Genomic DNA, 12,445 nt, shown 5'->3' with positions numbered 1-12,445 from the left:
AGTTAATGCCCACTACTTGCGCCGACTGCCTTGAGCTGTCTTCCCAGACCAGTACAGTCTTGGGTGACCTCGGAGCTGGAATCGTCACGGAATTGTCACTGTTTCGTGTATGTGCTGTGGTTTTTGCTCTTACTTTTCTTCTATTCTTTCTCTTTCCTTTCTCCTCTAGGTTGTTCCTGCCTCTTGTACCTCTAGGCTTCTCTCTTCCTCCTCTCTTACCTTACATTCTTCCTGCCTCTCCCGGATGATGTGGAGGAGGTGAGGGGGGGGAGGAGGTGGGGGGAGGAGGTGAGGGGAGGGGGGTTATGCAGGCAAGAGGGGCGTATGTGTTGAGAGGGGGGGGTGCGCAGGTGAGAGTGGGGTGTGTGCAGGTGAGAGGGGGGGTGCGCAGGTGAAAGGGGGGGGGGTTGATGGTGTGGAGGAGCACTGGCTACTTCCCTACCTGGTTACCTACCCAATTATCTGCTTGGCTACTTCCCTACCTGGCAACCTACCTATCTACCTGCCTGGCTATTTACCCACCTGACAACCTACCTAGTTACCTGCTTGGTAACTTCCCTACCTGGCTACCTACCTTATTACTTTCCTGGCTACCTACAAACCTACTTAGCCTCCTGGCTACCTACCTACATAGCAACCTAATTACCTACATAGCTACCCACTTACCTGCCTGGCTACTTACCTATGAATTTACCTCTATATCTACTTACCTACCTACCTGCATAGCTAGCTACCTACCTGATTGTCTGTCAACCTACCTAGCTACCTATATCCAAGCAAAATCGCAACACATTAAATTATAAAGTGCAGAACTCAGTGGAGTTTATTCCATTCCAAACAGTGTTACAGAACAGGCTACGTTTCGTCGCTTCTCATGCTTGACAAAGGCGAAGACAGGTCGCTGAAACATAGCCTGTTATGTAACACTGTTTGGAATGGAATAAACTCCACCAAATTCAGCACTTCCGAGGACTGCACTGGAAAAATGCAGAAACTAGGATGTTTGTCCTGCAGATGCTGCAGTGATGGGCTTTGGCTGGAAGAAGGCGTCATGGTGGTCTGAGCTAGAAGGAGAACAAAAAGGAAAGAGGCCAACGCCGACTGTAAAAGTCAGTTAATGTAACTATGTATATTACTGCGTAACATGACTGGGGTCTGATCATGGGGTCTGTATTATGTGTGTGTACAGGGGGGAGAAATTATGGTGGGGTCTGTATAATGTAGGTCTGATTGTGGGGTCTGTATTGTGGTGGGGTCTGATTCTGGGGGTCTGTATTATGGAGGGGTCTGATTCTGGGGTCTGTATTATGGAGGGGTCTGATTCTGGGGTCTGTATTATGGTGGGTGGTGATTCTTGGGTCTGTATTATGGTGGGGTCTGATTCTGCGGTCTGCATTATGGAGGGGTCCGATTCTGGGGTCTGTATTAGTGTTGCTCGCGAATATTCGCAAATATAGCTCTATATATTGGCAATTAGAATATTCGTTTTTTTGTTTTTCACAGTACACATCACAGTGATCATCCCTCTCTGCTTTAAGCTTGTGTGGTGTAAAGAAGGCTCTAATACTACTGAGTGAGACCACCGGGCGAATTTTCGTATATGCCAAAATCTACATATACGAATTTTCGCATTCATTTTTTATATGCTAATTTGCGCATATGAAAATGTTCGCATATGCGAAAATAAATCGCAAATATTACGAATATGTGAATTTTGCGAATATATGACGAATATTCGTCCATATATTTGCGAAATATCGCGAATTCGAATATGGCCTATGTCGCTCAACACTAGTCTGTATTATGGTGGGGTCTGATTCTGGGGTCTGTATTATGGTGGGGCCTGATTCTGGGGTCTGTATTATGGTGGGGTCTGATTCTAGGGTCTGTATTATGGAGGGGTCTGATTTGGGGGTCTGAATTATGGTGGGTAGTGATTCTGAGGTCTGTATTATGGTGGGTGGTGATTCTGGGGGTCTGTATTATGGTGGGGTCTAATTTTGAGGTCTGTATTATATGGGGAGGTCTGATTCTGGGGTCTGTATTATGGAGGGGTCTGTATTATGGTGGGGTCTGATTCTGGGGTCTGTATTATGGTGGGTGGCGATTCTGGGGTCTGTATTATGGTGGGTGGCGATTCTGGGGTCTGTATTATAGTGGGTGGCGATTCTGGGGTCTGTATTATGGTGGGTGGTGATTCTGGGGTCAGTATTATGGTGGGTGGTGATTCTGGGGTCTGTATTATGGTGGGTGATGATTCTGGGGTCTGTATTATGGTGGGTGGTGATTCTGGGGTCTGTATTATGGTGGGGACTGATTCTGAGGTCTGTATTATGGTGGATGGTGATTCTGGGGTCTGTATTCTGGTGGGTGGTGATTCTGGGGTCTGTATTATGGTGGGGACTGATTCTGAGGTCTGTATTATGGTGAGGGCGATTCTGGGGTCTGTATTATGGTGGGGACTGATTCTGGGGTCTGTATTATGGTGGGTGGTGATTCTGGGGTCTGTATTATGGTGGGTGGTGATTCTGGGGTCTGTATTATGGTGGGTGGTGATTCTGGGGTCTGTATTGTGGTGGGTGGTGAATCTGGGGTCTGTATTGTGGTGGGTGGTGATTCTGGGGTCTGTATTATGGTGGGTGGTGATTCTGGGATCTGTATTATGGTGGGTGGTGATTCTGGGATCTGTATTATGGTGGGTGGTGATTCTGGGGTCTGTATTATGGTGGGTGGTGATTCTGGGGTCTGTATTATGGTGGGTGGTGATTCTGGGGTCTGTATTATGGTGGGTGGTGATTCTGGGGTCTGTATTATGGTGGGTGGTGATTCTGGGGTCTGTATTATGGTGGGTGGTGATTCTGGGATCTGTATTATGGTGGGTGGTGATTCTGGGATCTGTATTATGGTGGGGACTGATTCTGGGGTCTGTATTATGGTGGGTGGTGATTCTGGGGTCTGTATTTTGGTGGGTGATGATTCTGGGGTCTGTATTATGGTGGGTGGTGATTCTGGGGTCTGTATTATGGTGGGTGGTGATTCTGGGATCTGTATTATGGTGGGTGGTGATTCTGGGATCTGTATTATGGTGGGGACTGATTCTGGGGTCTGTGTTATACAGGTCTGAGTTAAAATAGTTGTCCTCAATGTAAGGTCCTTACAGTAAGGACAATATTTAGGGACAATGTGGAAAATCTCACCCTGTGAGAAGCCACACTCCCACAAACCCCAGCAACAAGTCACACCCACGACAAGCCACACCCATATTGGACTTCAAAAGAAATTTGGGCACAGCACTACTAGAAGCTTGCCTACGCTGACCGAGACCTTTACCTTCACGGACCAGTTCGGGGGATGAGAAACTGGTTTCATAATCTGTGTTCATTTCACTGACATCCTCATCTTGTTCACGATAGAACGGAGCCGTGTCTGATGCACTGTGATCTGTAAAATAAGGATATAAGGATTTCATTTAAAGGTGTACCCATCTGAGACACTTATAGCATAGAGTATCCCTCCTAAATGACAGCATTCTTAAGAAATTAAAACTATACAGTAGATACTAGATAATAGAGGCGTTCTGTTAACACAGAAAAACAGTGCTGCCACCTCCCTGAGGATTGATTCCAGTTTCAATGCTACTGGTGCTAAATGTTAGGAAAAAAGGACGATCTACCATGTAGGATTTCAGAACCAGTGGCTTATGGTGGAACAAGGAGGAATAGCTGTATAGGCAGATTAAAAAGAATAGTCACAATGAAAAACATTATGAACTATTAACTCCTTAGGGCCCAATTTTCACCTTAAGGACCAGAGCGTTTCTTGCAAGTCTGACCACTGTCACTTTAAGCATTACAGGAGTACGCCGGTGGAAAACATTTTTTATTAATCAACTAGTGCCAGAAAGTTAAACAGATTTGTAAATTGGAAAAATTAGAATAGAGATACGTAGCTCTACAACATAAAAATGTACAAGGTTAACTAGATACCTCTCACCCAAAAGAGGAAAAGGGAGTAAATAAAAAAATTAAAAAAAAAGGATAAAATGTGCCAGTCCTCAGTACATTAACTCATCAAAAAGTTATATGGTATCTGTCTGGTAACACCAAGAAAGGAAATAGATATTGTAATCCAATGAATAGATTTATTATATAGTTACATGGTTAGTACTGTCGAAAAGAGACATATGTCCATCAAGTTCAACCAGGGAATGAATATATCTATGAAAAACTCAATATATGAGAATTGGCAATAAAATACACTTAAGTAAAAAATTATATAATAGTGTGCCTTACGTGGGGCCTCACGTAGGCACCAATGTAGTAGTTAAAACGGATGCCACGCATACACAAGTAGATACAAAAATCAGTATACAAGAATCAATATGGCTCCATATAGCCCCTAATCTACATAGAAGTTGGATAAATCACCATGTATCTAATGTCACTTATAATGAAGTGACAACCTGCAACAAAGAAACAACCTGCAACAAAGAAACAGCCTACAACAAAGAAACAACCTGCAACAAAGAAACAACCTGCAACAAAGAAACAGCCTACAACAAAAAGCCTGAAAATGAATAAAAATGCAATATTGTTGATTTCAGATAGCTGTGGTATCCAATAGTAACCATAAGTTCTATTCTGTAAATAAAAAGGAGAAGATCACGATCTTGATATGTAATCCTATATAGAGTTGTGGCCACACTCATATGTTGTCGCTCTGCATGAGTTAAGATATTCTTTAATTGCCGTTCTGCCAATTGTATCCACTTTATAATAATATTGCATATACACTGTATCAGTGTTATTGTATCTGTCCCGTATGCTGCACACTCTGTAATTGCTGTATTGTTGCAGTGAAATGACTGTAATAAAGTTGTTGGCACTTTCGTGCCACTCAGCGCTCCTGGGACCTGACTAGCTGTGTCACGCTCCAGCTGTGGCGGCGATGTACGGCCGTGTCTTTTCCAGCGAGCTTCGGAGATGGCAGTTCTCAGCCGGTCTGCGTGGTTCCCAGTGGCGTCTGACGTCAATGGTCAGCAGTCAGCTGATTGCAGGTCAGCTGACTGTTTAGTTGTAAGTGCTGTTTAGTTGTAAATGCTCATTCTTTAAAATAGTTAAAGTCCTTTTGTTTAGATAGAGTTAGTCAGCAGGCGGTCAATGATCTAGGTGGATATATGGCAATGGTGGTCTTCTTGAAGCGCTTGTATGTAGAAAAAGGAAAAACGCACCGGGATAAGGTGCTTAATGTGAATAAAGTTCAGTGGGATCTGACATCCAAGTATAGCACCAGACGCGTTTCGGGGTATGGCAGATTAACACCCCTTCTTCAGTGATGTATACTGAAGAAGGGATGCTAAGGACAGGCAACAAGCAGAAGAGACTTGTTTGGGCTAAAGAACACAAGGAATGGACATTAGACAAGTGGAAATCTGTGCTTTGGTCTGATGAGTCAAAATTTGAGATCTTTGGTTCCAACGCAGAAAAGGTGAACGGTTGGACTCTACATGCCTGGTTCCCACCGTGAAGTATGGAGGAGGGGGTGTGATGGTGCTTTGCTGGTGGACACTGTTGAAGGCATATTAAACCAGCATGGCTACCACAGCATCTTGCAGCGGCATGCTTTTCCATCCGGTTTTCATTTAGTTAGACCATCATTTATTTTTCAACAGGACAATGACCCCAAACACACCTCCAGGCTGTGTAAGGGCTATTTGACCAAGAAGGAGAGTGATGGTGTGCTGCGCCAGATGACCTGGCCTCCACAGTCACCAGACCTGAACCCAATGAAGGCAAAAGTGCCAACAAGTGCTAAACATCTCTGGGAACTCCTTCAAGACTGTTGGAAAACCATTTCAGGTGACTACCTCTTGAAGCTCATCAAGAGAATGCCAAGAGTGTGTAAAGCAGTAATCAAAGCAAAAGGTGCCATATTTTCTGACATATTTTCAGTTGTTTCACACTTTTTTGTTATGTATATAATTCCACACGTGTTAATTCATAGTTTTGATGCCTTCAGTGTGAATCTACAATTTTCATAGTCATGAAAATAAAGAAAACTCTTTGAAAGGGAAGGTGTGTCCAAACTTTTGGTCTGTACTGTGTATTTGTGTATATATATATATATATATATATATATATATATATACACACATACACACACACACACACACACACACCCCCATGATCTATTTATACCCAGGACTATGGGGGAGATTTATCAAAACCTGTCCAGAGGAAAAGTTTCAGAGTTGCCCATGGCAACCAATCAGATTCTTTCATTTTCAGAGGCCATTTCCAAAATGAAAGAAGTGATCTGATTGGTTGCTATGGGCAACTCAGCAACTTCCTCTGGACATGTTTTGATAACTCTCCCCTATATCTATAAAAAGGGGGCATCCTTTAAGTCTTAAAGGGGTACTCCGCACCCCTAGACATCTTATCCCCTATCCAAAGGAAGCCGTACAGGTGGGTACTGCAGCTGAGATCCCGGGGGTCCTCAGCAGCGGGACCCCCGCGATCTGACAAAGGATAGGGGATAAGATGTATAGGGGCTCTATTTTTTGTGCAGTTGCTTTTTAGAAACAACTAATTGCAATAAACCAAATATTTTTTTTAGTGATGTTGGAAGTTGTGATTTCAGCTGAAATCATGCAGTGATAAGGAATTTATGATTTGCGACTTTTCAGTTTGTCACAATTACACTTGGCGCAATTCTACACCAGTCCTCAGGTGGCTTAAAAACTGACTGTGGACAGCATTATTAAAAAGTCGCACATTTTGTCGCACTGGTTAAAAGTCGTAAACAAAGTTGCAGAGAAATTTGATCAGTACCAGATTTATCACATACCCTTCGCCATGTAACACATTTGGTGCAGGTACACAGTTTTCAACACGTCAATTAATGGAGTGAAATGTTGTGCACCGCCTCCACTTTTCAAGAATACCCCCCAGTGAGACTATGAAACTCTCTGCCAGAGGAAGTGAACATGAAAGTTCAAAAAAGGTATTTACATGTTTGGCAATAAAAACATTAGAAGTTATGTATACTAGATCTATAGGGACAGAATGTTGATCAAGGGATGTATTCTGCCATATTTGGAGACGGGAGGGTATCTTTCCCACTACAGGGGTGTGGAAATTTAATTTAAAAATACTACTTGTCCACGGGACTAAAACGGAGCCAAATCTACTTGTCCCTCATGACGATCCACTTGTCCGGGACAATTTTCGCTTTTACAATCTCGTTTTTTCCTCCTCGCCCTATAATAGCCATAACTACCTACTATAAGGACACCTTTTCATTTTTCCATAACATTCTCTGAACCAAAAAAAAAAAAATGTTATACACACACACACACACACACATATATATATATATATATTTATGTGTGTGTGTGTGTGTGTGTGTGTGTATATAATCGGTGAAGTGAAATTGAATTAGTAAAAGATAATTTATCAAATTTGGTGGTTTTGATACTTTAGACTGGCCTGATTACAACAATACCAGATTTGTATAGTTTCCGTCATGTTTTACAAATTTATAAAAAAAAAATCTTTTTTGAAATTTTAATTGCCATTTTCTGACCCCTGTAGCTTTAAAATAAAAAAAATAAAAATTTCCTGCATACGAGGCTGTATGAGGGCTCCTTTTTTGAGCCACATTCTGTTCTTTGTATCGGTACCATTTTGGTATTGATCTGACTTTTTAAGCGCTTTTAACCTTTTTTCTGGGATATTATAAAAATTGCAATTCTGTGTTTTTTTTTATTTAATATTTTTTAAAAAATTTTTTTACATTTACCATACGGGACACTTATATTTTAATAGTTCGTACAATAACGCACGCAGCAATACCAAATATGTTTTTACATGTTTTTATACATTAAAAAAAGGAAGAGGTTAATGTGTTTTAATCTTTTTTTTTTACACGTTGATTCCCTTAGGGGACAGATCAAGAGAGTTGTTCTATTTAACTCCATTGATCTGTGTACTCTGCGATCCATTGATAGAGCCTAGTCCAGCCAGGCTTTATCAATGACGGAGCCACGGACACCAGGGAAAAAGAGGTGAGCGATCCCCCTGCGGGGGGGGGGGGGGGGGCTTGGGCGATCGCCCCCACTAGCCCACCAGGAAGCATTCACATGTCCCTTTAGACGCCGATGTTAGCTTTGACAGCGGCGGTCTAAAGGGTTAATAGCAAGCCGTGGCGATTGCCAATTAGCGGTAGCCCCCAGCTACTGAAAACAGCTGGGGGCTGCAGAGTGCGGAGCGGGTACAAGTCCGGAGCCCGCTCCATACCCCCCTCTGAGCGCCACTGTGCTTGTCAGGGGCTTTCAGGTCCGGCCCTGCTAGCCTGAAGGAAGGCTAAGGGTCTGAATAATTCCCCTGCCCAGCGCCCGGAACTGCATGTCCCAGTTGTCGAGCGATAGGAATTCCACATCCCTGCACTAATAAGAGGCAACTGGCATCAGCCTCATAAGGATTTTTTGCCTTCCTCTGGATCAACACGGTAGGGACACAATAAAAATATAGGTTGAACTTGATGGACTCTTTCTCAACCTTATGAACTATGCTACATTGCAGTCAAACTAAACGATGGTGACAAACAGAATTGTATAGTGGGGTCAATAAAAAAACAATATGCAAATGGAAATCATTGTATGTACAAACCTGATGTGGTCTCATTTACAGCATGTGGGACATTCTCTAACTCCTGTAATCAGAAATAAGGGCTATATTATTGGACAGAATAAGGATTTATGCTGTACCATCGGTTATACGGAAAAATGATAATGGTATGTGTAAAAATGAGTGAGATGTATTAAAATTGTTGCACATTGTAACCAATCACAGACAAGTATAAGCTAAACTGAGACTGGTTGGTAGAAAATAAATAGTTTTTGACAGTTTTCCTAAATCTGATATTTACTCAAATCCGATTAGCCTATTTTGCTTCTATACAGACCAGCCATGGTCCATGCAGCAGGTTACTCATAGCTATGCAGTAGGAGACAGAGCTTCTTTCTGTGACTCCTTGGCTCTCATCTTTAGTAATTAATACTAAATGTATTAAAAGGGTACTCAGCCCATAGACATCTTATCCCCTATCCAAAGTATTGGGGGTTAGGCCGTCATGCCCCCTCCCATAGACTTGCATAGAGGGGGCGTGGCCGTGATGTCACACACCTCCGCCTCACATCGTCAGTCTTCCGGCACGCAGCAAAGTTCACTCCATGCACCGGATGTCTTGGGTGCCGCAGACGAGATCACAGGGGTCCCCAGCGGCCGGACCACATGGTCAGACATCTTATTCCCTATCCTTCTAATAGGGGATAAGATATCTAGGTGCAGAGTACCCCTTTAAGAAAATGATGGATATGAAGATCGTCCCGAAATTTAGAGTAACCATCTACTGTACAGGGCTTTGCACTCTGCTACCGATTATTCCCAGGGCTTGTGGAGTGTAAAACCCTCTGTCCTCCCATTTCACAGTGGGACCACAGAAGAGTGAAAGGCTGTTACACAGAACAGATATTTTGAAATGCCAACAGTAACTCTATCCCGAAAATTACAAATACCACTAAATAAAAGAACAAGGAAAAAATGGTTTTGACATACATAACCAACCAACATGTCAAAGAAAAAACTTCTCATATGTAGGTGAAACGAATTTCACTTTCACCAGGTCTGTCCAGTCACATTATCAAATTATAGGCCGCCATTAAAGCAACAGATACTTACTTCATCACGTTTGTCATAACTAGCCTCGGCACCAACATTTATTTTCTTACTAGATAAAAGAAAAAGGCAGTAGTTAGTGGACAACTGATAACAGGAGCAAAAGCAAAGGGTAGTTGTACTGTAAAAAGTGCACTCTCAAAATGGGCTAAAGTGAGTAGAAGCCAAAAGCAGGATAAGGTTAGCCACTGGTTTCGTTTCATAGGGGGAGATATGTTTTATCAAAACCTGTGCAGAGGAAAAGTTGCCCAGTTGTCCACAGCAACCAATCAGATCGCTTATTTCATTTTTAACAAGTCCTCTGCAAAATGAAAGAAGCGATCTGATTGGTTGCTATGGGCAACTTTTCCTGTGCATAGATTTTAATAAATCTTCCCAATAGTTCTTAAGGTTGAAAAAAGATAAAAGTCCACAAAGTTCAATGTTTATCCCTATTGTATCTCTACTGTGTTGATCCAGAGGAAAGCATAAAACCCTTATGAGGCTGATAAATCCAATAAATCCCTAGATTAACATTCTGTCCCTATAGATCTCGTATCCATAACATGTAATGCTATAACTTTACAGAAACAGGTCAAGGCTGGCTACTGTAGTCCTCCCATTCCCCATATTACTCTGGTTGCCCATCATTGAACCCTATCCAGCTCCACTATATCTTTCTTGTACACTGGTGCCCAGTACTGTACACAGTATTCTATGTGTGGTCTGACTAGTGATTTGTACAGCGGTAGAATTATTTCCTTGTCGTGGGCATCTATGCCCCTATTGATGCACCCCATGATTTTATTTGTCTTGGCAGCAGCTGTCAGACAATGGTCAGTACAGGTGAATTTACTGTTAAAAGGGTATTTCGCTCCTAGAAATCTTATCCCCTATCCAAAGGATAGGGGATAAGATGTCTGATCGCGGGGGTCCGCCCCCGTGATTTCCCTGCAGCACCCGCATTATGTGCGGAGCTGCGTCTCCAGGCTCGGAAACCTGAAGTTTCCGGGACTGGAGACGTGACATCATCTCCGGATCCAGTTTCTGAGCCTGGAGACGCAGCTCCGCACCATAATGCCCCCGCGATCAGACATCTTATACCCTATCCTTTTGATGGGGGATAAAATGTCTAAAGCCAGAATACCCCTTTAATTACATTCTCCACAATAACTCACTTTAATCAATCCCTTTCCATATGTCCCAATCACAATATAAGTCTCCACAGAATAGTCATACCTCACTATTAAGCTATTAAATCATTATCAAATAGTCAGCATTAAAATTAGAGCGCATCCTATCATTTTGAATCTACAAATTGAATCTAAGCCGAGAAGGAAAAACCTTAATTTAAAGGGGTACTCCAGTGGGAAACAATCTTTTTTAAATCAACTTTTGCCAGAAAGTTTAACAGATTTGTAAATTACTTCTGGTGGATAACCCCTTTAAGATAACAAGCCGGAGGTACATGCGACAACACTGCACCGCCACTGGCTTCTATATACACTGTCATAATTCATAATCCCCGCCCCCGGGAGAGGGGAGCTCTGATTGGTCAATAGCTATTCACCAATCAGAGCTACCGTGTTCCGGCGGGGATTATGAATTATGACAGTGTATATAGAAGCCGGCGGCAGCACAGTGTAGACGCATGCACCGACGGCTTGTATAGTTAATTAATGCGGATCGCAACAGATCTCCAAAGAATGATCTGCTGCGATCCACATTTAAAGGGTCACTCTCATTAAAACTAATTTTTGCTATTGCACTCCTTATGGTAAATAGTGTTGAGCGGCATATGCCATATTCGAATTCGCGAATATATGGGCGAATATTCGTCATATATTCGGGAATATTCGCATATTCGTTATATTCTCCTTGTATTTTCGCATATGCGAAAATTCGTATATGCGAAAATTTGTATATGCTAATTTTCGCATATGCGAAAATTAGCATATGCGAAAATTAGTATATGCGAATTTTCGCACGCCAGTTTCACACAGTAGTATTAGAGCCTTCTTTACACCACACAAGCTGGAAGCAGAGAGGGGTGATCACTGTGATGTGTACTGTGAAAAAAAAAAAAAATGAATATTCGTAATTACGAATATATAGCGCTATATTCGCGAAATTCGCGAATTCGCGAATATGCGATATTCGCGAATAATATTCGAATTGCGAATATTCGTGAGCAACACTAATGGTAAATGAAAAATATTTCAAATATACTTTGTTTAAAAAAAAATGAAGTTTTCTACGTTTTATTTGTGCTTAAATAAGCTCAAGAGCACATTCTCCCCCAACTCATACACAGACTTTGGAGCTCCTCTCACACATAACTGCCATATTATGTTGGCTGGACACCCCCCCCCCCAGCACTCCAGGCGGCACTTCCTGTGTTCGGACTTTGGTCCAAAGTCTGTGTAGGAGTTGGGGGAAATGTGCTCTTGAGCTTTTTTAAGCACAAATAAAACATAGAAAACTTCATTTTTTTTTAAAACAAAGTATATTAGAAATATTTTTCATTTACCATAAGGAGTGCAATAGCAAAAATTTGTTTTATTGAGAGCGCCCATTTAAGTTAAAAAGCCAGCGGTACATGCAGCTACATTGCTCTCCTGTATACAGTTCTTAATTCATAATCCCCGCCACTGGGAGACAGGAGCTCGGATTAGTGAATAGCTATTGACCAATCAGAGCTCCCGTCTCCCGGCAGGGATTATGAA

General features: G+C 42.3%; 1 protein-coding gene across 15 annotated transcripts in view; it reads right to left on the bottom strand.

Annotated features, from left to right (window-relative positions):
- LOC130369622 (uncharacterized) overlaps positions 1–12,445 on the bottom strand; it is a 214,064-nt gene that overhangs the window by 140,906 nt on the left and 60,713 nt on the right. For all 15 annotated transcript variants that reach the window (XM_056575062.1, XM_056575066.1, XM_056575068.1 and 12 more), the window contains 3 exons: positions 9,744–9,792; positions 8,673–8,715; positions 3,331–3,441 (listed from right to left, as the gene is read on the bottom strand). In XM_056575062.1, the coding sequence (XP_056431037.1) occupies positions 3,331–3,441; positions 8,673–8,715; positions 9,744–9,792 (203 nt within the window). The remainder of the gene's footprint in view (positions 1–3,330; positions 3,442–8,672; positions 8,716–9,743; positions 9,793–12,445) is intronic.

The sequence above is a fragment of the Hyla sarda genome, chromosome 4 (assembly GCF_029499605.1).
Source record: "Hyla sarda isolate aHylSar1 chromosome 4, aHylSar1.hap1, whole genome shotgun sequence".
Taxonomy (NCBI): domain Eukaryota; kingdom Metazoa; phylum Chordata; class Amphibia; order Anura; family Hylidae; genus Hyla; species Hyla sarda.
This window is presented reverse-complemented; position numbering and strand designations above follow the sequence as displayed.